This window comes from Tachypleus tridentatus, chromosome 12 (assembly GCF_004210375.1).
Source record: "Tachypleus tridentatus isolate NWPU-2018 chromosome 12, ASM421037v1, whole genome shotgun sequence".
NCBI lineage: Eukaryota > Metazoa > Arthropoda > Merostomata > Xiphosura > Limulidae > Tachypleus > Tachypleus tridentatus.
The window spans coordinates 135,561,555-135,579,224 of record NC_134836.1 but is presented as its reverse complement, the minus strand read 5'-3'; the positions used below and the strand labels follow the sequence as shown (position 1 = coordinate 135,579,224).

Sequence of the window (17,670 nt, the reverse complement as noted above, 5' to 3'; positions counted from 1 at the left end):
TTTAATGTGTTAGAAGGTGTTTCATTCTTTTGACTGAGATTTTAAGGAGGTGGGTTGTGTCATTAGTGTGTTTGAAGTTTCATATTTTTTTAAAATCTAAATATATCTTACTTTCTACACTTAAACTACAGTAGAATTCTATGGTATGGATATAGTAATTTATGATTTTATGATTCTTCAAATGTGTGTGTGTATATATATATAAAATGTATAAACTACAGTACAATTCTATAGTATGGTTAAAGTAATTTATGATTATTCAAATGTATATATATAAACTATAGTAGAATTCTATAGTATGGATAAAGTAATTTATGATTCTTCAAATGTGTATATATATATATGTATAAAACATATATAAACTATAGTAGAATTCTATGGTATGGATAAAGTAATTTATGATTCTTCAAATGTGTATATATATATATATATATATATAAATAAAACATGTATAAACTGCAGTTAATAAACTATAGTAGAATTCTATGGTATGCATAAAGTAATTTATTTTGCTCACAAAAACTTGCAATCTTTATTAAACCTTCAACAAATTTTGTGAAGATACACATACTGCATCAAAAGTTACAATATAAATACTTAAAGTATGCAAATGTGTAAACAAACTTGTGTATATTATATGTAGTGTGCCATGAATAGATTTATAATAACAACAACGTTAAATCAGTCAATTCTTGTTGGATAGTATATTTCAATTCAGGCTTCAGAATGATATAACTGTTTTACTTTTGTTGACAAACGTCTTGATCTAAAATGAAATGCATCTTCACTGAAAAGAAAGTTTTTATTAAACAAATATAATTTTGTACATGACATTAGAATATTCCAGTCTTCATCTTTCATTTTAAGTGTATAACTAGTGATTGTTAATTATGGTTTTAAAATACCTTATCCTACTTGTGACCATATGGTTAATAAATAAAACAGATGGGTTTCTTTCACCTGATGACAGACCTAGAAGCAGACTCATACAATTAAAACAACTTTCAATGTCATATAAAACTATTTTGTTCTTATTATCATTTAACTGTTTCATCTTTTTTTTTAATGACTCAAAACCGATTTATGCAAATAACACTTTGTGTAACAGAACAAATACTGAATCATTTCATAGCAATCAGTGTTTTTTTTAACAAATGTATAAAGAAACTACAAACTAACTGAGTTATATCAAAGATTATACTTAAATACACAAAGAACATAATACCACTACTGAATACTTTAAAACAAAATGTGCAAGGATTTAGTGCATAATTACACACATTTTGCTTCATTCTGCATTTTATTACTCAAACGCTCCCATTCCCAGGTGGCCCAGTGGTAAGTTTGAGGGTTTATAACACTGATTTCTGATACCCACAGATAGTCCATTATGTATATTTGTGCTTAACAATAAACTTCACTTAAAAAAATTAAAACATAATTGACAAGTGCACAGTTCTGTCTGCAGGAGATATTGGTGAACAGTCCTGTCTAAGTGCTAAAAATGATATTTTAATTGCTCAGACACTTTAGTTGAAGACAACATTGGCTAACACTACTACTACATAAGGTTATTTTTCATCAGTTATCTGTGACTAGATAATAATGTTAGTTGGGAAATATGTAGAACAAGGTTATCAACTGTTTTTCTTTCTGATACAACAAGCAAGTATGCTGGTTAAAAGCAAACTAATAGAATGTTACCTTAAGTAATTAGTTCTGGAAACAATACATATTTGAAACCCATAACTACAGAATTAAAGAAGCCAAAACAACAGTATATGGCAATATTTATTTCATTACTGTCATGTTTTGCTGGTAAAAGATACCACAGTAGAAATGAAGGAAACACTGTTGCTAGTCCTTTTCGATATTCTAACACCTAAGCAAACATATTTTTCTTTATCATCATGAGAATTTTTTTTATTGTTTGTTCATCACAATACATAAATAGATCAGTATTATACAAACAAGATCCACACAGATGTGAAACCCAACAAGTATATCATCAAGCAAATAGTATTAACAAGCTAAACACAAACCAGTAATGACCAATGCAAGATCCTTCTGCATGCTAGAGAACATGAATAATGCCACACAGAAGTTCAAGAACTTCCGATATTAGAAGGAATATCAGTAGTAGACAAAACACATAGACTTTAGAATTATGTACTAGCTATATGTGGGTAAAAGATTACTGAAATACAGCAACAATAATGTTAAGACAGTTTTAAGTACTGTGGAAAACAAGTAGAACTTGTATAGATTTAAATATATTGCAAAACTACCTGCCAAATTCTTACTGGTAGTGCCAGATGTAATCACATGAATTACATAAAAACAAGTATAATATAGCATTTACTACTTTTAGGCCAATCCTATACAGTTATCAGATAAACAAATATTAAAACAGAAAATGGTATGTTATTATTTCAGCTTTCAACTTACAACAGTAATTGGACTTTTAGAGATTGACAGCCTGTGATATGGCTGAACAATGGGGAGCCCAAGTGGAGTGACCCACTCAACTGGTTGACCACGGACTTGGGATATTAATCTAGCACTTTCCGTAAACCAGTCCTGAAAAAAAAGAAAAGAAAACATGAATAAAATTCTAACTGAAAATTTCTCACAACATTTAATTAATTAAGTCTAAACTTTAGAAGGTATGAAGGACTTAAAAGTTTTAGCCTGCCTCTTTCTCTCATCCAAACACTTGATTTACTGGCTACAATTCAAAAAACATTTTACCCCACTACACACTTTCACATGAACCATTCCTACCTTCTCTCTGGTCTGGTAACAATGTTTCAGGCTCTGTACTCAAACTATAGTTTTATAACAACTAATTCTACCTTCTCTCGGGTCTGGTAAAAATGTTTCAGGTTCTTTACTCAAACTATAGTTTTATATGAAATACTCCTACATTCTCACTGGTCTAGAAACAATGTTTCAGGTTCTGTACTCAGTCTATAGTTTTATAACTACTCCTACCTTATCTGGTCTGGTAACAATGTTTCAGGCTCTGTACTCAAACTATAGTTTTATAAGAACTACTCCTACCTTATCTGGTCTGGTAACAATGTTTCAGGCTCTGTACTCAAACTATAGTTTTATAAGAACTACTCCTACCTTCTCTCTGGTCTGGTAACAATGTTTCAGGCTCTGTACTCAAACTATAGTTTTATAAGAACTACTCCTACCTTCTCTCTGGTCTGGTAACAATGTTTCAGGCTCTGTACTCAAACTATAGTTTTATAAGAACTAATTCTACCTTCTCTCTGGTCTGGTAACAATGTTTCAGGCTCTGTACTCAGTCTATAATTTTATAAGAACTACTCCTACCTTATCTGGTCTGGTAACAATGTTTCAGGCTCTGTACTCAGTCTATACTTTTATAAGAAATACTCCTATATTATCTGGTCTGGTAACAATGTTTCAGGTTCTGTACTCAGTCTATAGTTTTATAAGAACTACTCCTACCTTATCTGGTCTGATAACAATGTTTCAGGCTCTGTACTCAGTCTATAGTTTTATAAGAACTACTCCTACCTTATCTGGTCTGGTAACAATGTTTCAGGTTCTGTACTCGGTCTATAGCTTTATAACTACTCCTACCTTATCTGGTCTGGTAACAATGTTTCAGGCTCTGTACTCAAACTATAGTTTTATAAGAACTACTCCTACCTTATCTGGTCTGGTAACAATGTTTCAGGCTCTGTACTCAATCTATAGTTTTATAAGAACTACTCCTACCTTATCTGGTCTGGTAACAATGTTTCAGGTTCTGTACTCAGTCTATAGTTTTATAAGAACTACTCCTACCTTATCTGGTCTGGTAACAATGTTTCAGGTTCTGTACTCAAACTATAGTTTTATAAAAACTACTCCTACCTTATCTGGTCTGGTAACAATGTTTCAGGTTCTGTACTCAAACTATAGTTTTATAAGAACTACTCCTACCTTATCTGGTCTGGTAACAATGTTTCAGGTTCTGTACTCAAACTATAGTTTTATAAAAACTACTCCTACCTTATCTGGTCTGGTAACAATGTTTCAGGTTCTGTACTCAAACTATAGTTTTATAAGAACTACTCCTACCTTATCTGGTCTGGTAACAATGTTTCAGGTTCTGTACTCAAACTATAGTTTTATAAAAACTATTCCTACCTTATCTGGTCTGGTAACAATGTTTCAGGCTCTGTACTCAAACTATAGTTTTATAAGAACTACTCCTACCTTATCTGGTCTGGTAACAATGTTTCAGGTTCTGTACTCGGCCTATAGTTTTATAAGAACTACTCCTACCTTCTCTCTGGTCTGGTAACAATGTTTCAGGTTCTGTACTCAAACTATAGTTTTATAAGAACTAATCCTACCTTCTCTCTGGTCTGGTAACAATGTTTCAGGTTCTGTACTCAAACTATAGTTTTATAACTACTCCTACCTTATCTGGTCTGGTAACAATGTTTCAGGCTCTGTACTCAAACTATAGTTTTATAAGAACTACTCCTACCTTATCTGCTCTGGTAACAATGTTTCAGGTTCTGTACTCAAACTATAGTTTTATAAAACTACTCCTACCTTATCTGGTCTGGTAACAATGTTTCAGGTTCTGTACTCAAACTATAGTTTTATAAAAACTACTCCTACCTTATCTGGTCTGGTAACAATGTTTCAGGTTCTGTACTCAAACTATAGTTTTATAAAAACTACTCTTACCTTATCTGGTCTGGTAACAATGTTTCAGGTTCTGTACTCAAACTATAGTTTTATAAGAACTACTCCTACCTTCTCTCTGGTCTGGTAAGAATGTTTCAGGTTCTGTACTCAAACTATAGTTTTATAAGAACTACTCCTACCTTATCTGGTCTGGTAACAATGTTTCAGGTTCTGTACTCAAACTATAGTTTTATAAGAACTACTCCTACCTTATCTGGTCTGGTAACAATGTTTCAGGTTCTGTACTCAAACTATAGTTTTATAAAAACTACTCTTACCTTATCTGGTCTGGTAACAATGTTTCAGGCTCTGTACTCAAACTATAGTTTTATAAGAACTACTCCTACCTTATCTGGTCTGGTAACAATGTTTCAGGTTCTGTACTCAAACTATAGTTTTATAAGAACTATTCCTACCTTATCTGGTCTGGTAACAATGTTTCAGGTTCTGTACTCAAACTATAGTTTTATAAAAACTACTCCTACCTTATCTGGTCTGGTAACAATGTTTCAGGTTCTGTACTCAAACTATAGTTTTATAAGAACTACTCCTACCTTATCTGGTCTGGTAACAATGTTTCAGGCTCTGTACTCAGTCTATAGTTTTACAAGAACTACTCCTACCTTCTCTCTGGTCTGGTAACAATGTTTCAGGTTCTGTACTCAAACTATAGTTTTATAAAAACTACTCCTACCTTATCTGGTCTGGTAACAATGTTTCAGGTTCTGTACTCAAACTATAGTTTTATAAAAACTACTCTTACCTTATCTGGTCTGGTAACAATGTTTCAGGTTCTGTACTCAAACTATAGTTTTATAAGAACTACTCCTACCTTATCTGGTCTGGTAACAATGTTTCAGGCTCTGTACTCAGTCTATAGTTTTACAAGAACTACTCCTACCTTCTCTCTGGTCTGGTAACAATGTTTCAGGTTCTGTACTCAAACTATAGTTTTATAAAAACTACTCCTACCTTATCTGGTCTGGTAACAATGTTTCAGGTTCTGTACTCAAACTATAGTTTTATAAGAACTATTCCTACCTTATCTGGTCTGGTAACAATGTTTCAGGTTCTGTACTCAAACTATAGTTTTATAAGAACTATTCCTACCTTATCTGGTCTGGTAACAATGTTTCAGGCTCTGTACTCAAACTATAGTTTTATAAGAACTACTCCTACCTTATCTGGTCTGGTAACAATGTTTCAGGTTCTGTACTCAAACTATAGTTTTATAAAAACTACTCCTACCTTATCTGGTCTGGTAACAATGTTTCAGGCTCTGTACTCAAACTATAGTTTTATAAGAACTACTCCTACCTTCTCTCTGGTCTGGTAACAATGTTTCAGGTTCTGTACTCAAACTATAGTTTTATAAGAACTACTCCTACCTTATCTGGTCTGGTAACAATGTTTCAGGCTCTGTACTCAAACTATAGTTTTATAAGAACTAATCCTACCTTCTCTCTGGTCTGGTAACAATGTTTCAGGCTCTGTACTCAGTCTATAGTTTTATAACTACTCCTACCTTCTCTCTGGTCTGGTAACAATGTTTCAGGCTCTGTACTCAAACTATAGTTTTATTAGAACTACTCCTACCTTATCTGTTCTGGTAACAATGTTTCAGGCTCTGTACTCAAACTATAGTTTTATATGAACTAGACCTACCTTCTCTCTGGGAACAATGTTTCATGTTCATTACTCAGTATACAGTTTTATATGAACTACTCCTACCTACCCTCTGGTGTGGTGTCAATGTATGAAGTTTAGTAGAAGGCAATAGCTCTTCACAGAAAATTATGAACCAAACACAGAGACTGAAATATTGTCATGAAACAAGGCAGAATGCAGCAGTATACATATAAAACTGCTGAATATATCAACAACATGTTTAAGCTTTCTCCTAAAGCTTAATTGCATTTTGTTTTGACACAACAGCTGATAAAAATAAAGTGTTTATTACTGGTATGACATGCTGTCACTTCCACTTTAAATCATAGGAATCTAGTACAAAGACTATCAAATCATACGGAAATAAGTGTGGTGAAACAACTGGAGTAAAGATACATAGCATTCTTAAAAATAAAGGTATCAAAAATCACTGTTAGAGGTTTATACAAACCAGTATGAGTTTGTATATATGTGTCAAGTTTTGAAAACAGTAAAATGCCATCACAGTTGTTTACAAATCACAAATGATAGGCGAGACTCTGGTTCAGGTAGATTTATTTTTCAAACCAGATGGTTACCTTACAGAATGAATTGTGATCAGCAGTATTCAAGGCTAGGAGGGTTGACAACAGTCTGGAGGGGGGGGGGGGCTGGTGATTTCATGAAAATTAAAGGCTGATACTGAAGAAGCAACTGGTCTCTTATTGTCACACATTACGTTTAATTACAAAGTGTAAGAATTTCATAAAAATTATACTTGTATTTTCATTAGCATTATGAAAACTTCTACACAAAAGTAAATTGTATTCACTTCTATCATTACTTTAATGAACCAATTATGTTTATTTCTTTACTTGCTAAGTGATTTATTATTCCAATCATTATCAGCTGTTTTAAGCTGATTTTGAAATCCTTATTTCCATTTGCTGATTCTTTGAAAAATTACTTTCACTAAAACATTTGGAATACCTTTGTTTTCTATGAGAATACATAACAAAGCATAAATGACTTAAGTAAACTGTTCATACATGTCCTACATGGCTACATGTAAGTTATGTCAATTCATAGGTATCGCCTAAGTCAGAGAACAGCATCATTCATATATTGACGTTATCGGTTCTTTCTGAAAGATTGTATTTTCTTTAAACAGTAAGGCTATTACTTCTATTTCTTTATGTTCTCATTATCTATAGTACTGTACATCTGCAAGAGATAAACTTAGTAAAATTCATTATTTACCTGAATTTGACGGGTTGCTGTAAACATTTCTTGTAAGCTCAAAAAGGTTTTATTAACTAGGTAAGATGCTGCTTGCCAACAGTGGTCTTGAGGAAAATCTGTTATGTCACGCAGTTGTTTTAGAATTTGTAAACGAGCTCCATAACGTGTGACTCCATACACTACAGTCATGACCGTCTGTTTAACAACCTAGAAAGAAAGAAGTTTTATCCATACATTACAGTCATGACCATCTGTTTAGCAACCTAGTAGCAAAGAAGTTTATCCCTACATTATAGTCATGACAGTCTATTTAACAACCTACAAACAAATAAATTTATCCACACATTACAGTTATGACTGTGTTTAAACAACCTAGAAAGAAAGAAGTTTAGTCATACATTAGTCATGGCTGTCTGTTTATCAACCTAGAAACAAAGAAATTTATCCATAAAGTCATGACTGTCTGTTTAACAACCTACAAACAAATAAATTTATCCACACATTACAGTTATGACTGTGTTTAAACAACCTAGAAAGAAAGAAGTTTAGCCATACATTAGTCATGACTGTCTGTTTATCAACCTAGAAACAAAGAAATTTATCCATACATTATAGTCATGACTGTCTGCTTCACAACCTAGAAACAATGAAGTTTATCCATAAATTACAATCATGACTGTGTTTAACAACCAAGAAAAGAGATAATATGGTTTATTCAGGATGATGAGAAACCCATATGAAATAAAAATGTATCTCAAGATGGCTGGTCTGGGTATTAAAACTTTCCTTAACCTGAAGATGACCTAAGAAGGTTAAAACATTGTTCTCTGATTTATATTAATAAACTTTTTAATACAAACTGTCTTAAGATACAACAGTTTACTACAGTTATGATTAGGTTAGAAATAGTCTTATGTTTAAAAATTTTGAAAGCAACTTTTGTTATGAATATTGAAAATGTGACGTCATCCATGATATACATAGTAATTAAGAAAAAATAAAGTTCTGTCTATTCTTCCAAATATGTTATTTAATTAACCAAATCACACAAAAAACAGAAACATTAATAAAAAGGTGTATCACACACATTGTATATAATACAAAATATGTTAATTGGTCGGTGCTTCTTTACGAAAAACAGGTGTAGGTGTCAATCTCACGGTTTTTCAAGTTGTAACAAGTAATCTCTGGCTTACTCAGAGTGTATTTGGCAAGTCAATATTTCTTGTAAATTGTTTCAGATACAGTTTATTTGATGATGAACTGAATGGTGTAATAAAATCCTGAATGTATGAAGTATATAAAAGATACTGACCTTTGTAGGGTTAATTAGGTTGGAAACTTGGCTTTAGATCATCAGTTGTTCTGAAGAGATTTCACTGAGAATACACTGCAACTGTTTAAACACACTTCAAACTCCATACAGATGTCAAAAGCATCAGTACAAGGTTTTTAACTAATAAGAATGTTAATCAACGTAGCTCGTGTGGACATGACCAGAAAGGGATTCTTGTGAAAGTAATAAAAGTGTTCAAAACAGATATATTTCTCACAAAGTTAACCATGCTAATAAACACCCAAAGTGAGGTACAACATCCCTCGATTGATGAAGAAGGTTCCAGAAGGATACACACTTCTGGCAAGCTATTTACCATCTTCTGCTTGACAAACAGTAGAGATTCTGTTTACATAAGCATTCCTTCCAATGTTCACTTAATCACATATCTATGATGTACATGAATGCCTTTAGAGAGTTCAATTTTCAAGCCATGAATAACAGTGATGAATTACTAGAAGAAATCCTTGTTTTATTTACATATAAAGAGTTTGGAACCAAACTACTGATAATAAGTAAACTTTTTATTTCAATAAACAATGACGTTGAATGACACTGAAACAACTGCCTGTTTGGTTACTAGACTTAATTCAAAGATACTAAATGGCTATATGCACTAGCCACCCCTGATTTTATTGTAGTATAATCTTGTGTTACATTCATTGTGTTATCAGCACTGACAAACCACTTGTTGGTCATTCTTTCTGCCTGCTGAACAGCATTATCACTACTGACTTACCACTTGTGAGTCATCCTTTCTGACTGCTGAACAGTATTATCACTACTGACTGACCATTTGTGAGTCATCCTTTCTGACTGCTGAACAGTATTATCACTACTCACTGACCATTTGTTTGTCATCCTTTCTGACTGCTGAACAGTATTATCACTACTCACTGACCATTTGTTTGTCATCCTTTCTGACTGCTGAACAGTATTATCACTACTGAATTACCACTTGTGAGTCATCCTTTCTGACTCCTGAACATTATTATCACTACTGACTGACCATTTGTGAGTCATCCTTTCTGACTCCTCAAGCAGTATTATTAATACTCACTGACCATTTGTTTGTCATCCTTTCTGACTCCTCAAACAGTATTATTACGACTCACTGACCATTTGTTTGTCATCCTTTCTGACTGCTGAACAGTATTATCACTACTGACTGACCATTTGTTTGTCATCCTTTCTGACTGCTGAACAGTATTATCACTACTGACTTACCACTTGTGAGTCATCCTTTCTGACTGCTGAACAGTATTATCACTACTGACTTACCACTTGTGAGTCATCCTTTCTGACTGCTGAACAGTATTATCACTACTGACTGACCATTTGTGAGTCATCCTTTCTGACTCCTCAAACAGTATTATTACTACTCACTGACCATTTGTTTGTCATCCTTTCTGACTGCTGAACAGTATTATCAGCACTGACTGACCATTTACTGGTCATTCTTTCTGACGACTGAACAGTATTATTACTACTCACTGACCATTTGTGAGTTATCCTGACTCCTCAACAGTATTATCACTACAGACTGACTATTTGTTGGTCATCCTTTCTTTCTAATTGATTCAGTTTCTTTAATTTACTTAGTAAGTATGACAGACACACCTTTAAGGAACTATATGCTATCATTAAGTATTAGGTATCTATGCATAATTCTGTAACTGAGAAAGAAACAGTCTTGTTTTGGTCTTGTAGTTTCCAACAGTTAAGAGTTGCTATCGACTTAACTTTCTACTATGAAAACTACGTTCGTTTAACGGTTTTATCTTTTATAGAATGGGTGCATATTTGCATCTGCAGACTTACGAATAGCACCAAAAATATTGGTTAAATCATAGACACTCTAAATCATACACAATGAATAATCTTCAGTTTATATATGAATGAGCATACTTAATCTGCAATGAATATATACTACATTTAAAAACTTTAGATGGTCACAAAAATGGAGAAGTAAATCTGTTTTTTCCAGCATAAAAAAGTACCACAACAATTGTACAAGTTTTAACAATAACACAACTTTGAACTCACTTTTCTTTTTACAAATCCCTCTAGGACTTGAGCAATGTGGACTCCATGTCAATTGTACGAGTTTTAACAACTACACAACTTTGTACTCACCTTTCTTTTAACAAATCCCTCTAGGACTTGAGCAATGTGAACTCCATGTCAATTGTACAACTTTTAACAATTACACAACTTTGTACTCACCTTTCTTTTAACAAATCCCTCTAGGACTTGAGCAATGTGGACTCCATATCAATTGTACAACTTTTAACAATTACACAACTTTGTACTCACTTTTCTTTTTACAAATCCCTCTAGGACTTGAGCAATGTGGACTCCACATCAATTGTACAAGTTTTAACAATTACACAACTTTGTACTCACCTTTCTTTTTACAAATCCCTCTAGGACTTGAGCAATGTGGACTCCATGTAAATTGTACGAGTTAACAACTACACAACTTTGTACTCACCTTTCTTTTTACAAATCCCTCTAGGACTTGAGCAATGTGGACTCCATGTCAATTGTACGAGTTAACAACTACACAACTTTGTACTCACCTTTCTTTTAACAAATCCCTCTAGAACTTGAGCAATGTGGACTCCACATCAATTTATGCAGTTTTAACAACTACACAACTTTGTACTCACCTTTCTTTTAACAAATCCCTCTAGGACTTGAGCAATGTGGACTCCATATCAATTGTACAAGTTTTAACAACTACACAACTTTGTACTCACCTTTCTTTTAACAAATCCCTCTAGGACTTGAGCAATGTGGACTCCACATCAATTGTACGAGTTTTAACAACTACACAACTTTGTACTCACCTTTCTTTTTACAAATTTCTCTAGGACTTGAGCAATGTGGACTCCATGTCAATTGTACGAGTTAACAACTACACAACTTTGTACTCACCTTTCTTTTAACAAATCCCTCTAGAACTTGAGCAATGTGGACTCCACATCAATTGTACGAGTTTTAACAACTACACAACTTTGTACTCACCTTTCTTTTAACAAATCCCTCTAGGACTTGAGCAATGTGGACTCCATATCAATTGTACAAGTTTTAACAACTACACAACTTTGTACTCACCTTTCTTTTAACAAATCCCTCTAGGACTTGAGCAATGTGGACTCCACATCAATTGTATGCAGTTTTAACAACTACACAACTTTGTACTCACCTTTCTTTTAACAAATCCCTCTAGGACTTGAGCAATGTGGACTCCACATCAATTGTATGAGTTTTAACAACTACACAACTTTGTACTCACCTTTCTTTTAACAAATCCTCTAGGACTTGAGCAATGTGGACTCCATATCAATTGTACAAGTTTTAACAACTACACAACTTTGTACTCACCTTTCTTTTAACAAATCCCTCTAGGACTTGAGCAATGTGAACTCCATGTCAATTGTACAACTTTTAACAATTACACAACTTTGTACTCACCTTTCTTTTAACAAATCCCTCTAGGACTTGAGCAATGTGGACTCCATATCAATTGTACAACTTTTAACAATTACACAACTTTGTACTCACTTTTCTTTTTACAAATCCCTCTAGGACTTGAGCAATGAGGACTCCACATCAATTGTACAAGTTTTAACAATTACACAACTTTGTACTCACCTTTCTTTTTACAAATCCCTGAAGGACTTGAGCAATGTGGACTCCATGTCAATTGTACGAGTTAACAACTACACAACTTTGTACTCACCTTTCTTTTAACAAATCCCTCTAGAACTTGAGCAATGTGGACTCCACATCAATTGTACGAGTTTTAACAACTACACAACTTTGTACTCACCTTTCTTTTAACAAATCCCTCTAGGACTTGAGCAATGTGGACTCCATATCAATTGTACAAGTTTTAACAACTACACAACTTTGTACTCACCTTTCTTTTAACAAATCCCTCTAGGACTTGAGCAATGTGGACTCCACATCAATTGTATGCAGTTTTAACAACTAGACAACTTTGTACTCACCTTTCTTTTACAAATCCCTCTAGGACTTGAGCAATGTGGACTCCATGTCAATTGTAATGAGTTTTAACAACTACACAACTTTGTACTCACCTTTCTTTTAACAAATCCCTCTAGGACTTGAGCAATGTGGACTCCATGTCAATTGTACGAGTTTTAACAACTACACAACTTTCTACTCACCTTTCTTTTAACAAATCCCTCTAGGACTTGAGCAATGTGGACTCCACATCAATTGTACAAGTTTTAACAATTACACAACTTTGTACTCACCTTTCTTTTTACAAATCCCTCTAGGACTTGAGCAATGTGGACTCCACATCAATTGTACAAGTTTTAACAATTACACAACTTTGTACTCACCTTTCTTTTTACAAATCCCTCTAGGACTTGAGCAATGTGGACTCCATGTCAATTGTGCGAGTTAACAACTACACAACTTTGTACTCACCTTTCTTTAACAAATCCCTCTAGAACTTGAGCAATGTGGACTCCACATCAATTGTATGAAGTTTTAACAACTACACAACTTTGTACTCACCTTTCTTTTAACAAATCCCTCTAGGACTTGAGCAATGTGGACTCCATATCAATTGTACAAGTTTTAACAACTACACAACTTTGTACTCACCTTTCTTTTAACAAATCCCTCTAGGACTTGAGCAATGTGGACTCCACATCAATTGTACGAGTTTTAACAACTACACAACTTTGTACTCACCTTTCTTTTTACAAATCCCTCTAGGACTTGAGCAATGTGGACTCCATGTCAATTGTACGAGTTAACAACTACACAACTTTGTACTCACCTTTCTTTTAACAAATCCCTCTAGAACTTGAGCAATGTGGACTCCACATCAATTGTACGAGTTTTAACAACTACACAACTTTGTACTCACCTTTCTTTTAACAAATCCCTCTAGGACTTGAGCAATGTGGACTCCATATCAATTGTACAAGTTTTAACAACTACACAACTTTGTACTCACCTTTCTTTTAACAAATCCCTCTAGGACTTGAGCAATGTGGACTCCACATCAATTGTACGAGTTTTAACAACTACACAACTTTGTACTCACCTTTCTTTTAACAAATCCCTCTAGGACTTGAGCAATGTGGACTCCACATCAATTGTACGAGTTTTAACAACTACACAACTTTGTACTCACCTTTCTTTTAACAAATCCCTCTAGGACTTGAGCAATGTGGACTCCATATCAATTGTACAAGTTTTAACAACTACACAACTTTGTACTCACCTTTCTTTTAACAAATCCCTCTAGGACTTGAGCAATGTGGACTCCACATCAATTGTACGAGTTTTAACAACTACACAACTTTGTACTCACCTTTCTTTTAACAAATCCCTCTAGGACTTGAGCAATGTGGACTCCACATCAATTGTACGAGTTTTAACAACTACACAACTTTGTACTCACCTTTCTTTTAACAAATCCCTCTAGGACTTGACAACTTTGTACTCACTTTCTTTTAACAAATCCCTCTAGGACTTGAGCAATGTGGACTCCATGTCAATTGTACGAGTTTTAACAACTACACAACTTTGTACTCACCTTTCTTTTAACAAATCCCTCTAGGACTTGAGCAATGTGGACTCCATATCAATTGTACAACTTTTAACAATTACACAACTTTGTACTCACTTTTCTTTTTACAAATCCCTCTAAAACTTGAGCAATGTGGACTCCACATCAATTGTACAAGTTTTAACAATTACACAACTTTGTACTCACCTTTCTTTTTACAAATCCCTCTAGGACTTGAGCAATGTGGACTCCATGTCAATTGTACGAGTTAACAACTACACAACTTTGTACTCACCTTTCTTTTAACAAATCCCTCTAGAACTTGAGCAATGTGGACTCCACATCAATTTATGAAGTTTTAACAACTACACAACTTTGTACTCACCTTTCTTTTACAAATCCCTCTAGGACTTGAGCAATGTGGACTCCATGTCAATTGTACGAAGTTAACAACTACACAACTTTGTACTCACCTTTCTTTTAACAAATCCCTCTAGAACTTGAGCAATGTGGACTCCACATCAATTGTACGAGTTTTAACAACTACACAACTTTGTACTCACCTTTCTTTTAACAAATCCCTCTAGGACTTGTACAATTGATATGGAGTCCACATTGCTCAAGTTTTAACAACTACACAACTTTGTACTCACCTTTCTTTTAACAAATCCCTCTAGGACTTGAGCAATGTGGACTCCACATCAATTGTACATGCAGTTTTAACAACTACACAACTTTGTACTCACCTTTCTTTTTACAAATCCCTCTAGGACTTGAGCAATGTGGACTCCATGTCAATTGTACGAGTTAACAACTACACAACTTTGTACTCACCTTTCTTTTAACAAATCCCTCTAGAACTTGAGCAATGTGGACTCCACATCAATTGTACGAGTTTTAACAACTACACAACTTTGTACTCACCTTTCTTTTAACAAATCCCTCTAGGACTTGAGCAATGTGGACTCCATATCAATTGTACGAGTTTTAACAACTACACAACTTTGTACTCACCTTTCTTTTAACAAATCCCTCTAGGACTTGAGCAATGTGGACTCCACATCAATTGTATGCAGTTTTAACAACTACACAACTTTGTACTCACCTTTCTTTTAACAAATCCCTCTAGGACTTGAGCAATGTGGACTCCACATCAATTGTATGAAGTTTTAACAACTACACAACTTTGTACTCACCTTTCTTTTAACAAATCCCTCTAGGACTTGAGCAATGTGGACTCCATGTCAATTGTACGAGTTTTAACAACTACACAACTTTGTACTCACCTTTCTTTTAACAAATCCCTCTAGGACTTGAGCAATGTGGACTCCATATCAATTGTACAACTTTTAACAATTACACAACTTTGTACTCACTTTTCTTTTACAAATCCCTCTAGGACTTGAGCAATGTGGACTCCACATCAATTGTACAAGTTTTAACAATTACACAACTTTGTACTCACTTTTCTTTTTACAAATCCCTCTAGGACTTGAGCAATGTGGACTCCACATCAATTGTACAACTTTTAACAATTACACAACTTTGTACTCACTTTTCTTTTACAAATCCCTCTAGGACTTGAGCAATGTGGACTCCACATCAATTGTACAAGTTTTAACAATTACACAACTTTGTACTCACCTTTCTTTTAACAAATCCCTCTAGGACTTGAGCATATGGACTCCATATCAATTGTACAACTTTTAACAACTACACAACTTTGTACTCACCTTTCTTTTAACAAATCCCTCTAGGACTTGAGCAATGTGGACTCCATATCAATTGTACAAGTTTTAACAACTACACAACTTTGTACTCACCTTTCTTTTAACAAATCCCTCTAGGACTTGAGCAATGTGGACTCCACATCAATTTATGCAGTTTAACAACTACACAACTTTGTACTCACCTTTCTTTTAACAAATCCCTCTAGGACTTGAGCAATGTGGACTCCATGTCAATTGTACGAGTTTTAACAACTACACAACTTTGTACTCACCTTTCTTTTAACAAATCCCTCTAGGACTTGAGCAATGTGGACTCCATATCAATTGTACAACTTTTAACAATTACACAACTTTGTACTCACCTTTCTTTTAACAAATCCCTCTAGGACTTGAGCAATGTGGACTCCACATCAATTGTACGAGTTTTAACAACTACACAACTTTGTACTCACCTTTCTTTTAACAAATCCCTCTAGGACTTGAGCAATGTGGACTCCACATCAATTGTACGAGTTTTAACAACTACACAACTTTGTACTCACCTTTCTTTTAACAAATCCCTCTAGGACTTGAGCAATGTGGACTCCACATCAATTGTATGCAGTTTTAACAACTACACAACTTTGTACTCACCTTTCTTTTAACAAATCCCTCTAGGACTTGAGCAATGTGGACTCCATATCAATTGTACAAGTTTTAACAAGTTTTAACAACTACACAACTTTGTACTCACCTTTCTTTTAACAAATCCCTCTAGGACTTGAGCAATGTGGACTCCACATCAATTGTATGAGTTTTAACAACTACACAACTTTGTACTCACCTTTCTTTTAACAAATCCCTCTAGGACTTGAGCAATGTGGACTCCACATCAATTGTATGAAGTTTAACAACTACACAACTTTGTACTCACCTTTCTTTTAACAAATCCCTCTAGGACTTGAGCAATGTGGACTCCATGTCAATTGTACGAGTTTTAACAACTACACAACTTTGTACTCACCTTTCTTTTAACAAATCCCTCTAGGACTTGAGGAATGTGAACACCATGTCAATTGTACAACTTTTAACAATTACACAACTTTGTACTCACCTTTCTTTTAACAAATCCCTCTAGGACTTGAGCAATGTGGGCTCCATATCAATTGTACAACTTTTAACAATTACACAACTTTGTACTCACTTTTCTTTTTACAAATCCCTCTAGGACTTGAGCAATGTGGACTCCACATCAATTGTACAAGTTTTAACAACTACACAACTTTGTACTCACCTTTCTTTTAACAAATCCCTCTAGGACTTGAGCAATGTGGACTCCACATCAATTGTACGAGTTTTAACAACTACACAACTTTGTACTCACCTTTCTTTTAACAAATCCCTCTAGGACTTGAGCAATGTGGACTCCATGTCAATTGTACGAGTTTTAA

General features: G+C 34.2%; 1 protein-coding gene across 1 annotated transcript in view; it reads right to left on the bottom strand.

Annotated features, from left to right (window-relative positions):
• Positions 1 to 17,670, bottom strand: part of LOC143234790 (DNA-directed RNA polymerase, mitochondrial-like) — a 68,568-nt gene that overhangs the window by 12,899 nt on the left and 37,999 nt on the right. The window contains 2 exon segments of the mRNA XM_076472423.1: positions 2,449 to 2,580; positions 7,630 to 7,818. Of these exon segments, the coding sequence (XP_076328538.1) occupies positions 2,449 to 2,580; positions 7,630 to 7,818 (321 nt within the window).